The sequence below is a fragment of the Nanorana parkeri genome, unplaced genomic scaffold (genome assembly GCF_000935625.1).
Source record: "Nanorana parkeri isolate BGI_ZX_2015 unplaced genomic scaffold, ASM93562v1 scaffold591, whole genome shotgun sequence".
In the NCBI taxonomy this organism is placed as follows: domain Eukaryota; kingdom Metazoa; phylum Chordata; class Amphibia; order Anura; family Dicroglossidae; genus Nanorana; species Nanorana parkeri.
In genome coordinates, this window is record NW_017306859.1 from 378,956 (window position 1) to 400,092 (window position 21,137).

Sequence of the window (21,137 nt, forward strand, 5' to 3'; positions counted from 1 at the left end):
GCACCTAACGAGTTATGTAACAGTGATCAGGCAGCTCTATACCTGCCCAGAATATTTTTTATATAAAAGCCCTGTGAGCCTGTTTAACTACTACAAAGCCTGGACGTACCAGATACGCCCAAAGAAACCAAAACACATCAATTAAATAATGCATCCCTGTGTAGCCGACATATCTACTGTCTCCCGAAAAAGTAATCCCTGTAACTGCACTAATGCTTTCCCTTCAACCACTTCAGGACCGCAATATGTGAACTGCATGGGCCTGAAATGGTTATGTCAAGATCATGGCTGCAGCCATACCGATCTCTTCAACCAGCACCTGACATTCACATACAAGTGTTCAGGTAGCTGTAGAGGCACCCAATCACTTCAGGTTTCATCACTTCTGATTTCAAGCTGTCATTTCTCTGGCTGCTATGGTCAGAAAAGAAGCTGGCAAGGCATAGTCTTCTCTGGTGTTCCCCCCACTGATGGTGTCACCCGGTGTGGGCTACACCCCCCACGCCCACCTTGTGATGCCTTGGCAAACATGTTACTTATCGGTGTGAACGTTTTAGTGACAGCAATAACTGTAGCCCTGTCACTCACTGTAAACTTTAAATTGATGAGCGGTTGGAGATTTTAAGCAGTTTTTTAGACAAAATTTTAGGATGTGTGTACAAAGAAATTGCCCCAGACGTGAAGTGGTTAAACAAACCCCTTAAAGTTACACTGAACTCAGGAGTTAAATCTTAAAAATCCTATTTGTGTATCACTCGGCTGTAGATCCTAAAATCATCTCTGAATTGGTGCTGACATTGTCCTTCCTTCTGGAGGGGGGCTACTTTTGTTCCCCATGGTCCCTGTGTGTGTTGTAAAGTATCCACCGCTCCAAGCTCGCTGCTATGATGGACTACAATCTCACATTTAGTTTACTAATTTGTATTGAGATTGTAGTAGAACCCAGGAGGGAGCTTGGAGCATCCCCCCAGTCATGTAGCCCCTTCGCTTAGTCTCTCCGTGTCTGTCTTTTTTGTTAATAGATAAGGTACTTGAATGTATTTTTAAGATTTAATTCCTGAGTTTAGTGTCACTTTATATGGAATTCAGTTGCACAGTGGCAAGCGTAAGTGTTACTCAGTACATAATAGACTAAAGAGTCCATCTTATTCCATTACTGCTTGATCAGTCATTCAGTCTACAAGGCTGGCCATGATTAAATGTGACAAGTCATAAACAACTGGATTCAGCTTTCACAATAAATTAAGGAACTGATGATGAAGAGCTTAGAGCAAATGGAAATGACTGATGTCAGCAACTGCTTATTTCACAGTAAACTAAGATACCATACCACAGGCACGGGAGTTTTAATTAGAGTCGCATCCAAAGAACAGCGCTAAGTAATAAAAACCATAACAAAGGATAGTGTCCGTGTAGCCGATAACCAATCCAGCCAAGCCAAGCTGTCAGTTTAGAAAATAAAAGTGAACATCTGACTTGAAAATAGCAAACTTTTCAGATTTTATAACCCAATCCCTACAAGGACCACTGAGAAAATGAAAGACTAACTGTAGCCAAATCTGATGGCATATTTTTGTGTGGATGCTGCAAGCTGTAATTACATACTTCAAAATATAGATTTAAAGAGGAACTTTACCCATATCTTTAAAATGACAACAAAGGCACCTTTAGAAATGTTTAGTAATGTCAATTTACAAACACATACTTCTATAATTGCCGGCTTTGTATTCTTTGCATACCTTATTTTTCTTTTCCTCCCCATTCTTCTCAGAGTGGCCATTTTAACTAAAGGCAGATTATCGCCCTTTACTTGCTGGAACTCTGGCACATGTGACTAGGACATGTGACCATACGTATCATCTCCGGGGAGGAAAATGCCTTTCCCTGAGGTCTCATGAGATCACAGATCAGATTTCACAGCAATGCACTGCTGATGTAACCTTCCCAGGATGCAACGCTTGGGCACATGGCCAATGAGGACCAGGAAGTAGAAAAACAGTATTTATACGTGGAAATAAATTATATATTTTTTAACTAATGAATATAACATTATATGATATCAACATGCAGAGCTGCATGCTAATATGATTTATAGTGAAAGGGGGTAAAGGTCCACTTTAACTGTCTAGCTGCTAAACTTCCTGGTTATTTCTACCCAAAGTTATGAAGAATCCATTATTTGGTTTAGTAAGTACATCAGGAGTTTGGTAGAGCTGGGAAAATCTGGACAGCATATTTCACCAATGAAGACCCAGATACATTTACAATGCCCTGTACAGTATAGTCACTTATCAGCCATTTTAAAGCTGAACTTTGGTCAGGGGTGTTGCATTAGACAGCCCATTGAAAATACATAGGCAATCAAAGCACCTCAACGTATTAAAAAATAGGTCCTGCACCACATTTTTCCACACAGTGCAAATGTATACTGTATGTCCATGTACTTTAAGCAGGCGTGCTGTGTAGATGTGCTTTGTTCTGCAAATAACTTTGCAATGCAAGGAACATCTACATTTACACACAATGAAGATTATATACATTATCTTAACATGCATTATAACACAGGTCATGATGCATGTTATAGCATGCGTTCCGATGTGAATAAGCCCTCTGTTTAGACTATAATAGCTGGATCTTCTTGGAACCATTGCTGAGCGTTCAGATCTTTCATGAAAAAAATCACATTAAGTACATTTACATGCTAACACTCTGTTATTACAATTACACATATTGGGGGCAGTCCCTATATACACTGATCATGCTGAATGTGCACGTGTGTGGGCACTTTGAAGCTTAGTCAAACTCTGGGAGGTATGTATTAATTTATTTCCCCCAAAACATAAGGAATGGAGAGAAAAAAAATGTATCTAGTTGACAAAAAAAGAAAATTCCACCCACCTCATTGTCCTGATGATTAATCTCACTTAAAGTTGATTGCTGCAGAAGTACAGATAAAAGCCTAAAATAAGACAAAACAGAATTTGGATTAAATTACTAAATTAAAATCGGGAAATCTCTGTAATATATTTACTGCTCTTTGCTAGGGATGGTCTCGATGTTCGAGTGGAAGAACAGTTCAACTTGAACATCGTTGGTTCGTGTGTTTGGCGAACACACAAACCACAGGTCAGGTGCAATACTTTACCCAATCACAGCACAGTGCACTGTGAGAGCCATGATTGGGCACAGTAATGATGACTTTTGCCCAATCATGGCTCACAGCTAACTCCTGTCAGGTGCCGGACAAATCTAAACGGTTGGGCGGAGCAAGCGGTGAAGTCACCGCTAGCTCCGCCCAATTGTTCATATTTTGCCGGCATCTGTCAGAATGCCATTCTGCAGCGGGAGATCGTCACGAGCGGGTCGGCGGGCAGTGAGTTTTTTATTTATTATTTCAATTTCTTTTTTCTTTATTTCGTTGAGTTGTCGTCGTCGTCGTGGACCTTAGGATTACGTCAGTGGATCAATTTTTTTTGTTTTTTAACTAAAAGCCTTGTCAAAAATATGTATTTTTTCAATTAAAGGATTTAAATAAAAAGTCTTGTATTTTTATTTACAATTTACTTACTTAACCCTTACTCATTCACAAGGGGGGGCAGATGCAAATTGATTCTCATACCCATACAAATACTATAGGTTAACCTCTCCAAATCTTCCTGACGAAGCCTCGGCGAAACGCGTTGAAGACTGGAGCAAGCACAGAATCATGGCTGAACTAATGATATATAGAACAATTATGTACAATTAATCATGCAAATAAGATATGAATACAATGAGGGCAATTACCAATATATGAATGTATAATCATGGTTTCTGTGTGGGTTGCAGGGAGGTTATTTATGTTGTATACATCTATGTATGGCTTTTTATATGGATGAATTTTATCATATTTATAGACATTATGAATTGAGTATATTAAAAATGGAATTTTATTATATGTATGAATCAATTGACTTTATTATTGGATCAATTCCCTGCTATTCTCCAGTGGTCACCACAAAGCCCCTTTCTTTTTCTTTCCCCCTTTTTTTGATATATATTGCATATATAGGGGTGGTGTCCCAGTTTGTGTGATGGTTCCTAATTTTTGTATTACAATTTATTTTCCTGTTATTGAAATGGGGTCCCTCCTAACATTCCTACCAGACCTAAAGGGTTTTGTTTGGGAGGGGGAACTGCACGTTTTTTTTTTCTTCTTTATAAATGTCATATTTTTCTTTATAAATGTCACTTTTTGCTGTAGCAGGTTCTATACATCGTACAGATCCGCCACTTTACAGGCAGTGTAAGGGGACCCCCCAGGCACGATATTTAAAGGAATTTTTTATTTTTATTCTTACCCTTTTGGTTATGTAAAAATCACTGCTCCTTTAAATACTTTTTTTTTTTATAAGGTGTGTTCGGCCCATCACCACTCTTTGCACTTGATATAGACCAGGTTGCTAAAATCATGTTATACAGTACCTAAACATTTTCATCCCCTTGGAAGTTTTTGTCATTAAATACTGAATTACACTGGATTAAGGCCTCGTTCACACCATGCTGCCTTGTCGCACATATTTCTGAGCGCTGAAACGCACAGCACAAGAATTAACATGTATTCTTATAGCCCCCGTTCACACCTAAGTGTAGAGTCACGCGTAAAAAAAAACACCTGTTGCTGGAAAAAGTACATGAGTTGGTTTTTTTTTGGCATATCAGCACGATTTGTCCCCATAGATTCAATAGGAAACTATTGGAAACGCGCGACACATTTATTTTGGCATTTTTAACATGCGTTTTATGAGTGTTTCCCATTTACATCAATATGTCACAATCTGCTCACCAAAACACGTAACTTAATATACGCGCGGAGCTTACAATCTACTGTAAGGTTCCCATTGCACATGCATATAGGGCCAGTTTACACAGGAGCCATTTAACCTTCCAGCGTGTCTTTGGAGTGTGGGAGGAAACCAGAGTACCCGGGGGTATTTTTCTGTTATGATTTACTTGTAAATAATAGTATCATGGAATTGGTATGCCTCAAACTTTGCTTTTACATTGTTGTGTATAACTAATTAGTGAACAATTGCAAATGTTAAATATTATGCTTCACGTACCTAACATCAGCTTCAGCAGTGGCCGCATGCAGGGGAAGTCTTCCATTTTTATCTGGTATGTTCTGTTTGGCACCATTCCTGAGCAAACTAACACAGCCTTCCAGCCATCCCTGTAAGTGACAAGTAACATTAGCTTGTTTCTCTGTAACATTTTTAGCTACGCTACTGTATAGTGATGCGACCTGACTTAATGAGAGCACCCCTATATACTAGGCGACTAAATGGACAACTCTGGAAATTCAGTACACCTGGTTGGGACAACTCTTCCTTGCTTTGTCCACGCTCTAGCTTAGGGCACCCAACAATCAATCCTCGGTCTGCAACATGTTGCTGGTGGGAGAACAAGCCAGACTCTTGAGTCGGGTACATCCATATTTTGTGGAGTTGCTGGTATGTTCCCTTCTTTTTTAGAGAGTTACTATTGTTTCAGGTATCTATAATTGTGCCTCCTACAGACCCCATTATGATTCAGGTATGCCATTCCTGAAAACTCCAGAGCACAGCTAGCAGTTCAAAGATAGAATAGAAAAGGTCCTCCATCCTTTACTGTACACCAGACCTCCTCCACTAACCAGCTAAGCTTCAGAGAGATTTTACATTTTGGCTTTGGGATCATTAACTTGCCAATAACGGTTATTACTTACGATACAGAAATGATCCATGTATTTTTTTTTGGAATATACAAAGCTTTCTTTAGGCCGTATTGTCTTTCAAGCATATTTACATATTTTTAAAGGCAAAAAGGTTAAAAAAAAAAAATATATGTTTTTTTATTTTGACATTTTGGCAATAATTTTTATAGTATTAAACGCTCAAACTTTTTTCAATAATTAATCCAGATCAAACAAATATACACTGTCAAGCAAAGTACTTCTTTAAATTTTTACCCAAACACTTATAGTCATCATGTTTCCAAACAGCTGGCTCCAACTCTCTTAGCTCTGCTTCACTTTACTTCCTGTCCTGTACAAGATCACAAGGGACAGAGCAGTTTCCAGCAGCTGCCCATCTACTAGCTTGGAGAAGAGATGGGATTGGCTTGCCTTGCTGTGCCTGTGTATTTACAAAGACACAGTTTTCTGGGATACACAAGGATGGCTCCATAGGACCCTGCAAGGGAAAGGAGACATCCTAAAATAGGATATCAGGGCCAGTGCTAAGGGGGCCAGCTGGTTCTGCAGGAAGCTAAAACTTTTAAATATGAAAGAGCAGCATCCAATGTAAATTGTTTATTCTACATTTGAAGTGGCTTCAAAAACCTTTTGACTTTAATTTCACTTTAACAACTAGTGTTACTAAAAAGTAATAATGTTATTATGGACTTTATCCTATTTTATATGACACCAAAATTATTATTTTTTCTACGTTCATGATGTATAAAAAATGGGGAGGTTACTTACACATAATTGAAGGCATTTTTAAAATCTTGCAATTTTTTCAAGCAAAAAAACATGAATTAAAATACTTGTCATGTAAACATTGAAAAAAAAATATACTGTATAAAAAGAGGACAAAATAAACTAGCTAGGATTAGTAAGGGGTCAAATTGGAAAGTTATACTTTCAATTCCGGACACAGCACTAAAAACTTGGCAGGTATTCTAACTCTTCTTCACTCTATCCATACAAGGATAAACATTTTATTATACATGCAATGCAATGTAAATAAAAGTTAATAACTCAAGGGCTTAAGGGTGAAGATTTTGACTTGAGACCTTGATTTAAAGTGTTCATGGGCTACTGTGGCTTTCTGTTGTGCATCTGTTTACTTCTGCAACATATCCTCATGACATTATAAGTGCAAATCTGAAACGATATATGTAGTTTTATTTTTGTGAATAAAAGGAAAATCTGCCCTATTGCTTTTTGTCCAGCTGCATTAATATATTGCCAAGAACTCCTGCTGTGTCTATTTACCGGACATCTTTAGACCTCTTTATCTTTCGAAATTTCTGTGTACACTTAATACAACAAACAGGCAAACTTCAGAGAATGAGTCACTGCTTTCATCACCTTCCAAGGACAGAGATTTGAGCCCATATGTCAGGTCTCTCTACTCATGGAACAGACAAGATGCTCAGAGAAGTGAGAGAATTATTACATGACCTTTCATAGTTGTGTGATGTTGCCGTAGAATGCTACAGAGGTCTCTGGCAATTACACCTCCAGACAGATTGCTATTTTCTCCGCACTCATATTTTAGGCATTGTAGCCACTGCTGACACAGAGGCCTTTCATACCCTACACTTTTTTTCCATCATCATGGATGAACACTGAAGGAAAAATGAAAAGTCTAATGGTCCTTTTATATAAAAAATGATCACAGATGTGACATTATGACACTGATTGTAAGCTACTTTAAAGAGGACAAAATGGCAGCTGTCGTCTTCATGCTATCAATTATTGGTCTAGGGCAACATTGCCCACAGCAATAATAGTTCCCCCTGCTGTGTCATTTGTGTTCTAGAACGGCTAATATATATTCCAGACAGCTTTGAAACTCAGTCCTTCACCAACTGTGCATGCTTGGAGCATTTGCTAGACACAGTTATACTGCTGAGTACCTATGACAGGTTCAACATGATGTGAATCAAACTTTGACTAATTCCAGTTTTGGCAGAATGGTTATTTTAAAAGCCTGTATAAGGTTTTGTCACTGTCAAATAGATGACTGATGTCTTCCTATCGAAATTTTATTGAATAAGGCTGATGGCCTCAAATGTACAAGCCACCCAACCTAACTAGCACTATGAATTTCCTCAAACATGGTAAAACAATCACTTAAAGCCCATTTCCACCTTTGCAGGGGTATTTAAAAAAAAAAAAACATGCCAGCAATGTACACTATATATATACTATATACCCAGCAGGCATATGCAGTATATAAACACAGAAACTTACTTTTTTTGTGCTCTTTTTCTCCTCATGGCTCATTTGAAATGCTCGCCTCTTTCTCTGAGCTCTCTCCCCCTATCCATTAGTATTCAACTCCCCTGGACAGTGTATTGTGACCTGGAAAAGCAAAGTTGGTGTGCAGTGATCTTGTTACAATGACTCCCATGTAAGGGGGTCAAACTGCTTTATAAATCCGACCCTAGTGTCAGGCCGAGCTTTCTGTGGGGAAAACTTTACATTTGTAGAACTCAGGCATACTAAAAAGTCCATAAACAAAATAGAAAAGCCAGCAATGTGAGTCATGAAAATGTGCACACATATACATCATCACTACACCTCTACATTACAACAATAAATGCTAATCTTTTACGAAGGTGGAAACAGGCTTTAAAGCTACACTACAGACTTATCTTCAGTCTTGCACAATTATACAGACGTCTCTCCTGTATTAAAATAGCTTACTCTAATTTCACTGCAAACCAATATAAATGACGTAAATTTTGAAGCGATGTTCTTCTCGTGAAGCATATACCAAATTACTATTTAAAAAATGGACTTGTGTATTCCTCTATATACTGTAGATGACATATTCTTACCAGGTATGTAGCAAGTGAAAGACTTGTTCGTCCACAGGCATCTTGCGTATTTATGTTAGCTCCCATTTTCAGCAGCAGTTTTACTGTATCGACCTGTCGTCCGGAAACAGCATGCATCAGTGGTGTGCAACCTGGAGATGAGAAGTCAACATTGTGAATTGTTAAAGTACATGCAAGGATAAGTATTACTATAGTATCAGCCTCAACCTAACCACTGAACTATCGCTTTCTGAAACAATTCATCCCCACACAGCTACCATCTCTTGTATCACTTGCCCCTCCCTTTTAGATTGTAAGCTCTCACGGGTAGGACCCTCCTTACCATCTTACTATGTCACCTGTACTGCGCTATGCCTATATTAAATGAACAAATAACTTTCTATAAATCAATCTGTGCAAAAACCCCAAAAATCGTATACATCTAACTATATGTTCACAATTTGCAGTGCAATCATGTATATAAAACCTTCCAAAAAGTGCAAAGTCTCATGTGTCTTTTATGCAACACCCTTATATTTAAAAAGTCCAAATAAATAACTTAAATATGTATTAAATCTTCAATCCCAGGTGTGTCACCGTGCTCCTCGTTTCTTTTTAGTGCACTCACAATCCCAAGTTATCACCATGCTCCTTACTTCTTTCTAATGCATTCACCAGATGGTTATAAAAATTGTGTTTATATCATATGAACCCCGACTACATTTCCTCATTTACTCTTCCAGACATACTGTAGCTTGTTAGGATAACTGTAGCTTGTTAGGATAACTTTGGCTTTCTCTTCTTCTTCCACTCTATATTCAATCCTCCATAAGTTTCCACTGACAGATTGCACTTAGATCCACCAGTGCTCTCCTTTTCTTACTCACTCCTTACCATCTTATCTTGAATTGTATTGTAAAGCCCCATTCACACTGAGCATCATGAAAATCGCGCGATTTTCCGCGCGATTTTATATGAGCGATATTGAGCGACTTGTCGCGCGACATCGCACGACTTTTTCCTATTGGGCTGTATGCAATCAGGAGCAAAATCGCTCAAAATCGTTCGAAAAAAGGGTCATGTAGGAGCTACAAGCGATATTGAGCAATATTGAGCGATATTGAACGACGAGATGTGAACAGCTCCATTGAAATGGATTGGAGAAGCTACATAGAGCGATATTGCGTGGAAATATGAGCGATATCGCTGCAAAAATCGCATAAGGCCCCATTCACACTGAGCGATTCGCAAATCGCACGTATTTTGCGCGATATCGTGCAAATGGTTGCATTGAGCAAACTAGAATCGCTGCAAAATCCGCTCCAAAAAGGGTCCTGCTGTAGCGACGCACGACCCGCGACAGCGACGGACAGAGCCCCATTGCCATGCATTGGAGAGCGATATCGCGCCGTAAATATCCGCGATATCGTGCGGATTACCGCGCGATAAATCGCTCCGTGTGAATGGGGCCTAACTGTACTGTCCTCCTTATATTGTAAAGCACTGCGCAAACTGTTGGCACAATCCTTTATAATAATGATTTAGCTAAAAACAGTACATAGTGTCCATGGAAATGTTAACAAGGAATTATTTAATGAGCCAGTCTGGCCAAAACTGATGTTTCAGCTATAGGTGGCCACTTTTGAAAAATTAGGCAAACACCTAGATGAAAAGGGCTCTATCTTATTCCCCTAATTGTGCAAAATTACATTTACATATATAACTCGATTACCTGGGGTTTTATATCAGCCTGGAGTTCAGTTTTAATGTCTCTTGTTTGATTGGTGTCATGACACATTTATTTAATTTATCTTGTATCATGATGACCATTATAAAATGAATAATAACTCGATGTATTGCTCAATTTATTGCTGAACAATCTGTGAAACACTGATGTAATCTTGATGATCTGTACCACTATACTATAATCCTATCGTGCTGCTCTAGTCTATAGAGATGAGTAATCAAGCCGCAGGTCGTGCTATCTCCGGAGAGTGTTATAATGCACTGTCGGGTGAATCATCCTAAGGTAACAAAACAGCACAAATGATTTGTCATCTCTTGTAACTGAATATCAGCCTGTTTGATTGTTATGCATCACGGTGTCTACAACAGACTGCAAACATAATTTCTGCAAAGTGATTTAAACAGCAGATCCGGACAACAAGTGAAGAGTTTGAATTGCTATTGCTATCTAGGTAATATTGTAATTGAGCTAAAGTCAGAGACTGCACTTAATTTACCTTAAAGCAGAAGTATTGAAGGAGTAAAATATAATCTTCCCAATTCTTAAAGCTGACGTGTGACACTGCTGCTGCCACATACCAGCTCTATAGATCGAGTGCGAGCGATCGTGTGAGTGCTGATCACTCAGCTCATGGTCTCCTCCCCGCAGAGAGCAATAACCTTCAGTCACTTCTCCCTGCAGGGATTACCCCCTCCCCTCTCTGTTCCTCCAGAGCTCATTGGAGGGGTAGGCAGGGGATGGGTCAGGCACAGCTGGCTCTGGCTCTAGAGAGGCAGACCCAGCTGTCAATCAGGCAGCCGTGTGGATCCTGAAAATATTGCTGGGATCGTTCCCCACTGCAGTGTGGCTCTGTGCTATCAGCTGATTGCAGCCAGTAGCCCGTTATATAATGACTTTGGGTCACAGGAGTACATTAGTAGATATACTCCTGTGACCCAGAAGAGAAGTGAAGTTAAAAAAAAAGGGGTTTGGTTTTAGTTAGCGTTTAATGGAAGCAAAAGGGCAGAGATTACATAAGATCTAAAAGCTGCTGGCTCAGTGAAAGTATGCAAGTCCAAATTAGAGGGGAAATATATATCCTTCACACATAAGCATGCATAACTATAAAAATAAAGGACAGAATATTAAGAATCATGTGGACGTCCGGTCATGATGGGTGCTCATTAAAGTGAACCTGTCTTTTACTAAAAAGCATTTTAAAGTAATAAACACTCAGACTTTTTTCAATAATGAATCCAGATCAAACAAATATTGTCCAGCAAAGTATTTCTTCAAATTTTGCCCAGCTTCCCTGAACTTCCTGTCCAGTGCAAGATTACAAGTGACAGCACAGTCTCCAGCAGGGAGGAAGAAGGAGAGGGGAGCATGGAACAAGGGAGCGACTTGCCTTACCGTGCATGTGTGCTTGTGGAGACACACGAAGCTTACTAGCACACACAAGGGTGGCGCCATAGAGCCCCGCAAAGGGAAAACACCCACCCTAAAATATCAGGGTCAGTGCTCAGGGGACCAGCTGATTCTTCAGGAAACAAAACTTTTTAAACATCAAGGAACAGCATCCATTGTAAGTGATTGCAAATAGCTTAAAACATTTTGAATTTAATATCAATTTAAGCTGGATGTTGCCCTGAATTGAAAAACGTACGAGCAGGAAGGATTTTTATTGCAGAAGAGACATATTATGGCTCCGATCTTCCCCCCTTGCTCGGCCATCCTGACAGATGCTGGCGCGGCTTCTCTCCCCCTCACCGCTCCGCCATTCTGACAGTAGGCGGCGCTCCCTCCTGCTCCCCCCCTGGGGGCGGACAGGGAGCGCTGTCATGTTGGTGAGGAGGAGAGCGGCGAGGATGAGCTGTGTCATCCCATAGTTCTCCTTTAACTTTTGCTAAAATCATTACAATGAATGAAGTAGATTTTCTATTTTTTTTTTTTTAAAGCTGGCATTTCAGTTTAAAATAACATGAAAATATCCTATGTAATTAGGGATGCGCTGATACTAGTATCGGTGCCGATAGAGTATTTGGGCGAATAATTGTACTCCCCCAAATACTCCCGATGCCTATTCCGATACCGGATCTTCCACTATCAGGAAGCCGTGCAGCGAATCATTACACAGTGAGGAGGGAGCATGGAGACGGCTTCCTGGCCAATCAGAAAGCCTGGTGGCGTGTAATGACTTGCTGCCCAGCTTCCTGATTGGCCAGAAAACCGGCTCATTGCTTCCTCGTCACCTAGTGACAAGGGAGCATGGAGCCGGCTTCCCGGCTAATCAGGAAGGCAGGCAGAGAGACATTACACAAGCCCACCTTCACAGCTAATCAGGAAGCCGGGCAGCGAGTCATTACACACCGCCAGGCTTCCTGATTGGCCGGGAAGCCGTCTCCATTCTCCCTCCTCACCGTGTAATGATTCGGTGCACGGCTGGGACTTCCGGTATTAGTGTTTGGTCGGCGAGTACCGACAAATATAATATTGGTACTTGTACTCGATACAGAAAAAACGGCATCGGTGCATCCCTACTTGTAATGAATAAACCCACACATGGACATTGGTACATTCATGATCCAACCATCTCACAATGTCTTCTGGACCAGTTTCTTACCATAACAAGAACACTGTTTTTGCACACACTCCAATTTAGGGCAATGGAGAAAGAAGGGAGAGCAGGTGCAGACAGTCCTGGTGAAAAGAATAGTGCTTATCTTAGGCTGTCATTGGATTGTCACCTGATCCAACCAAAAAAAGGCCATAGGAAGGCTGCCATGTAATAACTGTCTATAATATATCCCACCATCATACTTTCCACTGAAGTTCCCCAGGGCACACTCAATACCTTCATTGTCACAGTACTCCAGAATTGAAGGATCCTCCCGGATGATTGCAGTCAGTGTGTTGACATCACCATTCGCTGCCGCTTGGTATACCACACTCAAGTCAATCTCTTCTGCTGAGTCACCTTGAAACAGAAACAACAAAAGGCCATTTGTTATTTAAGTAGTATTAAGCTCTCAACCTGTTTTTCAATTCTGAATCCAGATCAAACACATATATTGTACATTGCTCAGCAAAGTATCACTGTAGGTTTTTGCCCAAGTGCTTACAGTCCTCATGTTTCCAAACAGCTCCAACTCTCTCAGCTCAGCTGCCCTGAGCTTCCGGTCCTGCACAAGATCACAAGGGACAGAGTAGTCTCCAGCAACTATAGCTTGGAGAAGGACGGAAAGAGTAGCAGGAGGGAACAGAGTAGCTTGCCCTTTCGTGCCTGTGTGTTTGTAGAGACACACTCAGCTTACTAGCACACGCAAGTGTGGCTCCGTTGGACCCTGCAAGGCAAAGGAGCCACCCTAAATCAGGATATAAGGACCATTGCTCAGGAGACCAGCTTAAACATTAAGAAGCAACATCCATTCTAAGTGATTTAATCATCATCTGAAATAGCTTAAAAACATTTTGACTTTAATATTGGTTTAACTATTTTAGTTAGCTAGTAGAACTCCAGGTCAAATCAAAATCAACATCCCTGGACCTATATCCTAGCTTACTGTTGTAGCTGTAAGCATCCATCATGTGCACAGGTGAATAAACTTCCTGCCTGAAATCATGGTAATAATAGGTGACTATACAAATAAACACCTGCTAAAGTTTTGCTTCCTTAGTCACCTATCTTACTTTAACCTGCTTATTGGCCAATAAAGGAGCAGCAACAGGTTGATGAGGTTACACTTTTGTTTTCTTCTTCTGTAAGCTTCTTTACAGTATTACACAGAGCCATGCAAAGCAACAGGGCCCTGAGTGGATCAGAGTGCTGACCCTTCTGTGTCAAAGCACATCTGTGCAGGGGATTACATAAGTATAATAAAAAGTAGGGATGCACCGATATATCGGCCGAAAATTGCACTTTTGGCATAATGCCGAAAGTGGCATTTTCTGGCCGATACAGCGATGCATAGGTTCTTTCTCTCCTCCCCACTGGGCGCCGCTCTGTGTCCCAGCGGGGGAGGAGAGAAATCGTGACAGCCGGCTGCAGGAGGAGAGCACTGTTAGTGGCCGGCGTTTCTCTTCCCCGCAGATCAGAGGAGCACAGTGTGGATTGAGACCGCTCTCAATGTTGTCACAAGAGGCTGAGCTCTGCTCACTCAGCCTCCTGTGACAGCGTGTCAGGAAGGAGTCGAGTGCAAACACTCAGTGATCGCTGAGTGTTTGTACATAATTGAGGACAGAGTATGTTTAGCATATCCTCAATTATGAATGAATGGGAAGTAATTTACATCACTTCCTGTTCATTCATGATTGTGGTTATAGTAAACATACTCTGTCCTCAAATTATGAATGAAATGGAACATGCAGTGTAGAGGATTCTTGTTCATTGATAACAGGGGCTGCAGAAAAAGAGATTGAGGACTCAATTTCTTTTTCTATTTTAAAAAGGGAAATATCAGGATTCTGTTTAATTAAACCAATTTAGTTGCGCTAGGATAGAGTATGCTTAGTCACCAGCTGCAACAATGTATAAAAAACGTGATCAGTGAAGGCTAATATGTTGCGCAGGATTCTGTTTAGACCACCAATATTTCCCCCAAGCCCCTAAAAGTAAAGTACAAAAATAAAAATATTTAATAAAAATTAATATATAAAACCAATAAATAAGATGTCATATAAAGCTGCAATTGTTTATTGTCATTTCAAAAGTAATTTTTAATATATATGCAACCTACAGCTTATATTTGAAATACCTGGCAATCCTGCCATGAATGTCCTTCTTCAGGCAATTCCTGTTAAAGGGTGAAAGGCTTCCAATGAAGACTGCAAGTGGCCCTTTCAAGACAGATTGCAGTGACATGTTCCACTGTTGTCATAATCAGAAAATCTGCCCCATGCAGCCATCACTGGAGTACATGCAAGCAGACGGAGTGGCTGCAGGAGATCAGCAGCACTGAGATGCAATAAAGGATAAAAAAAAAAAGGTGAAAACAAATATTTAATTAAAAAAATTACATTAGTTTATGATTTACAGCTCTAGCAAATGAAATGTAATTAGTTAGGGATGGGTTTACATTACTATTTAAGGGCTCAATCACACAGGCATGAATGGCTGTACACTGTAACAAAATGGCTGATATTTCTGTGCCCAGGAATTATAGGTATACCCCCGATTCTGCTGGAGGAATACTTGACCCATAGTGATTTGATTAAAAGGGACGTTTAGCCCCATTCTGGGTTCATAAAACCCACAGTACAAAGAATCCTACTGTATCACTCTCCAACTCACTCAGTTGACCCACTTTCCATAAAATGGGTAATATTAAAAAATCTCCACCCCTAACCCACCCCTCACCACAGCCTAAAGGTGGCCATACACTTTACAACCCTCGCAAGACTTTTTTTTTTTTTAAAGTACTTAAAAAAACATACGATATGCCCATCTTGGACAGGCAGATCGTACTTGCGATGACTGCAATGAGGGGCGGGCTTGCGATGACGGCAAACGGGCAGTGTGCGCGTGCTCACATCGGCCCGTTCGGCAGTTGTCGAACAAGCAGGCCACTAACTCGCAGAGAATCGTACGATTCCCGGCAGGTTTTCCAGCCTGCTTGTTCGATGGAAGACATGCGACCGCACAGTATAAACGGTCGCACGCCTTCCATACACTGCACGATTCTCGTACGATCGTGGGATTTCCCGTGATTCTCGTACGAGAATCGAGCAGGGTATGGGCACCTTTAGTCTCCCCCACACAAACAATCCTCTTTATATCCCTATCACTTTGCTCTTGATCAGCACAGAACTTAATTAGCCCGCACAGCCTAATGCTCTCTAAATTGTCTTCATTAGTTTGCTCTCGGAATGGCATCTCTAATCTACTATTATCTGGTTCATTACTGTTACAAAAGGCTGCAGGTAGTTTTAGCTGGCACACTTATGTTTATGTCAAGCTGTACTAGGCCTGCTTTGATATGCATAAATTGTGGCCCCAACAGGTCTAAATGCAGAGTGGGAAGCCACATGAAGGTGCCCTTTTAATAAATTAGAGCTAAAGCCCTCAGGTTTGGGAGGGTAAAAATTGACCGTGGCACCCCAGTTAAATGGCAGCACCAACAAGCCTAAAAGCAGAGACGGAAGGCACAGGCAGTTGTTTTCCTATAGGGATTAAAGCAATAAACCTTAAGCTGGCCATATATCAGTAGAATTTTGTTTGAACATTGTCGTTTTCAGAACATTTGTTTGATTTTTGTAATGGTTATTGTTATTGGGGTCTAGTCAACCCTCGTTTTTGACCATAGTGACAAGGAAAAGCGAACTGTGAATGTAACTTCTGTTCGGAAAAAAACATACATATGCGTTTTGAGATTCCGCTCACGTAGCAGGTCTTGATGAAATGTTTAAGGAACGTTGATGAAATGTTTAAGGGCTTTTGAGCAGAATTAGCTGACTCAAAGATAGCAAGATTGAATGCTCTGATGAAGGATTTGGAATGTTTAAATGAAATTCTAATGGTGTAAAGTTATGGGTGTGTAAAAATTGGACAGTGGCTGCTAATGGCCTCTTTCTCCCTCCATGTCCAGCAAAACCTTACAGAACATGTTTAGTTAAACTAGTTGGGACTAACTACTACCAGTTATAACATGACCTGGATAACCTAAAACCTTTACAGTCATATTTACAATCATTTTGGAGAGTATACCCTGAATCTTAAGGATAACTTGAAGAGTTCCATGGGGATTGTGTTAAATGGGAAATTAAAGTGAAATTAAAGTTAAACCTAAAAATAAATTCAGCTACCTTAAGAGAACTGTGGGGTAAGTGTTTTTCCCCATTGTTTTCTTAAGGGTCACGGGAGGACATATAATAGCATCCTCCCGTGACCCAAAGCTCAGTATCATAGATAGTCCATGGTCCCATCGCACTCCTGACCGCGTAAATCCCTTCAGAAAATGGGTGCTGCGGTAGTCAACGGGTGGCAGCCGTAACAATCATGAGCAGAAGCAGAGACACCGGCACTCCAGATTTGCAAAATACGTCTATTTATTGACATGCATCATGGTAGCAAACTAAAAAATGTTTGCTACCATGAATCAATAAATAGACGTATTTTGCAAATCTGGAGCGCCGGTGTCTCTGCTTCTGCCCAAAGCTCAGTATATCGCAAGCTACAGCTTGTGGTATACTTAGACCATCGCAGCCATCACGGATCCCAACAATGCTGTCAAGATCCACCCAGCTGCGTGAGTGACAGCTGGCTCTGCCTATCTAGAGGGAGAGCCAGCTGTACCCGCCCCTTCCCCCGTTCGTTCCTCCAATCAGCGCTGGAGGATCGGAGCGGGGAGGGGGGAATCCCTGCAGGGAGCGGTGACTAACAGTCACCGCTCTCTGCAGGGAGATGATCGAGAAGTGAGCGAGCGATGGTATGCGGTCGTTCACTTCCCAATCTATTGAGCCGACGTGTGACAGTTTAATTGTCACACGTCGGCTCGAACTAAGAGGATGAGTGATTTTCACTCGCCTCATAGTTCTCCTTTAATTATTAACAGCGATATATAATTATTTGTTTATCACTCGGCTGTAGATCCTCAAATCATCTCTGAATTGATGCTGACACTGTCCTTCCTTCTGGAGGGTGGATACTTTTGTTCCCCATGGTCCCTGTGTGTGTTGTAAAGTAGCCATCGCTCCAAGCTCACTCCGATGGACTACAATCTCACATTCAGTTTATTAATTTGTATTGAAGTTGTAGTCCATCACGGGAGTGAGCTTGGAAAGGAACAGCGCACATACTCGGGAGTTAAATCATCCCAGCGCAGCCAATGAAAAGGCTGAAAACACTGGACCTGGAAGAAGATGGATTCACTGGTGCTGGACTAGAGTGCTGACATTGCAGTGCTGGAGGGGATTGCCTGCAAGGTAAGTCTGCCATAATGTGTTAATATGCAGACTAGTGAATTATGACGAATGGCTACTGGGAGCCCAACGTTTTAATTTTGTGTTGGCAGTTTACTACCGCTTTAAGATGAGTGAGATATCTGTGTGGTTATTCATACTGGGGTATGTTCTTGACATTCATGGAAGCGACTTGAATGAGTGGACACATCTTCAACATTGCAGAACAAGCTTTTCTGAATGTGATTTATTATTACTTGACATAACCTGACCTGGATAAATGACAACCTTCATAGACAGCATATGAATGAAACTCAGGGTGCATTCTGATTCTATCATTTGTATCACACACAATAAGCCCTTTCTAAGAATTTCATAGCAGCATTTACAGGTGCTGGTGTCAAAGTAACACATTCAGATAATTGCATAAAACTGTGAGCACAAAAAGAAGTCGCCTTAATAAAAAAAAAAATGGCTAAATGAAAACTACCCTGCTGAGCATTGTGGCTGAAAAGGCTGACAAAACTAACAGAATGTGAAAGAATGAATGAGTATGTGAACCCAAAATCTATTTTATCTAGAATGGAATCGTGCCGCAATGTACACAGTCAAAGCCCTGCTTCCTGCTCCTCCTTCCTCCCATCCACAGGCTAGTAGATGGACAGCTGCAGGAGACAGCGCTCTCCCTTGTGAGAAAGGCGGCCGCTATGCGGCCCGGGGCACAGTGGGGCCCAGCCAGATGCCCTGCGTGCCGCCTGGGTCGCTAAGGGATCCTCTGCTGGTGGCTTTCACTGGCGACTGAAGATGAACACGCCGCTGTTCAGATCACTGACAGTAATCTGTGCAGCAGCGCGTTCCTCTCCGCAGAGTCAATGAGAGCCAGAAGCGGCAGTGGAGGAGGCGGGGCGCGTGGTCGGCAGCAGGGGAGGAGGCGGGGCCCGGTGGCGAAGGAGGAGGCGGGGCCTATCAGCGACCGTGGAGGAAGAGGAGGCGGACAGGTAAGGGGTGCGACCAGCCCACCTGAGGGTGACCCTGCAGATCCCACCATAGAGAGTCTATGGTGGGCTCTGCAAGGGGTGTAACTAGAAATCACGGGGCCCCATACAAAATTTTGCTATGGGGCCCTGTGATTTCTAGTTATGCCCCTGGTGAGAGTCCTTTATTGCAGAAGAGATATAGTATGTCTCCTTTACAATTAAAATCTGCCTGTTAACCCTTTTTTAACCCATTGATTTAAAGAAGAAATCTAGGAATTTAAATTTTTTCCTTGAAATGGGGCTACCCCCTGCAAGGGTTAACTGCTCGTTTTGCTCCAGGGGCTTAAATAAAGAAGATATACTCACCTGATCCCACTGGGCTGCTAGACTGCTCTCCGCAGCCTCTTCTCTCTCATGTCCAATGCAGGTCCATTGACTTGCATTAGATCTAAGGAAGCAGGGGAACATTTCACAACTGGAGCGAAGGGGGAGAGAGGTGAGCGCTGTTTGCTGCCGGGCTGATGATCTTCTTTATTTGCACCCCTACACCAAAAGGAGCACTTAACCCTTCTAGTGCGGGGATAATACGTTTTATAAACTCCCAGAGTTCTTCTTTAATGTTCTTGAGGTCAAATGGAAAAGAAGGTAATCAATCAAATGTCTATCGTATCTATTTTGGGGGTCTCTATTCCCTATAAAAGAAAAAAAATCAATTGCATAGTTTAATCAAAACCAGCAAAACGTGTGACAAATTGAAATAAACCTCCAAACAGAATAGAAAAGAATGTCTTCACAAATGTAAAAGAAAACAATGCCAAATAGATGTGTGGATAGCCAGAGTAACAAAGCCCTGAAAACACAGCCGTCTACACAGCATGAAAGAAATATATTACACAACGCAGCACAAGCAGGTTCCAAATTACAGAGCACAATCTATAGAATCTATAAGCCTTGACTACACCACGACTGTGCTAAAGAGCTCTGGACGGGGCGTGATGGAAAGTAGATACAGGATGGAAGGCAGACCCTTGGGAAATACAGTATACAAAGGGAGATCAATGCTCACAGGAACCAGATGTCCACATCTAAGATCACCTCACATGGGATTGCACAATTGGCTTTCCAGTAACACAAAATTAATTATGTTGCAGTTTCCAGTTGAATCTTATCTGTTGCTACTTGTGGTTTTAGAAGGCAGCTGACTTGTGTTAATACAATTGTGTTCTTCTGCAGCTTGTACCCGGGGTGTCAGTGTAGGGAAACGGTTTCTGTGCTCGGCTCTGCTTGGACAATACTGGAGCAACCAAGAGAACCACAAGCCGAGGCATTTTCAGTGGTTTTTATTCCACAATGAAAAGCCTCATCTCTCTGTACATCTACGGATGTATGATAATGATTATTCCTGCCCACACCTGTTTAAAAATATATATATATTTGTGAATTTCCATTATGCCATTTTAAACACAACTAGTGAAAGTACCTGAATGTGACCTATTGCCAGCCTCTTGCAATCCCATGAACAGTAGAATTTGGGAGACTGGGAGAAGAGAAGGGCAGAATCAGGAGTGTGCACAATGTATAAAGGATGCACCGATACCACTTTTTTAAGACCGAATACGAGTACCGATACTTTTTTTCAAGTACTCGCAGATACCAATTACCGATACTTTTTTTCACATTTTTTCTAAAGCAATACAAACTAATGGTTTTAGGTCAGTTTCTTAATATGTATATTAAAAGGAGAACTATGGGGTCAGTGTTTTTCCCCATAGTTCTCCTTAGCAGGCCCGGATTTCCCACACGGCCACCGAGGCCCGGTGGCAGCGGTGACCTTGTGGGGAAGTTGCGGGCGCCGGTGTAAGGTATCCGGCGGCCGCACACTACGGTCCGCAGCCGTTCAATCACGACGGGGCGGCCCGAGGCTCCACCCACCGGCTCCGTAGTGTGCGGCCGCCGGCCAATCACGG

General features: G+C 41.5%; 1 protein-coding gene across 2 annotated transcripts in view; it reads right to left on the minus strand.

The window, feature by feature from the left end:
• The window catches only part of ANKRD55 (ankyrin repeat domain 55), a 91,859-nt gene that overhangs the window by 34,455 nt on the left and 36,267 nt on the right, over window positions 1–21,137 (minus strand). For both annotated transcript variants that reach the window (XM_018562683.1, XM_018562682.1), the window contains exons 2-5: window positions 13,152–13,274; window positions 8,593–8,723; window positions 5,103–5,212; window positions 2,899–2,959 (exon numbers count right to left, since the gene is read on the minus strand). In XM_018562683.1, coding sequence (XP_018418185.1) covers window positions 2,899–2,959; window positions 5,103–5,212; window positions 8,593–8,723; window positions 13,152–13,274 — 425 coding nt within the window. The remainder of the gene's footprint in view (window positions 1–2,898; window positions 2,960–5,102; window positions 5,213–8,592; window positions 8,724–13,151; window positions 13,275–21,137) is intronic.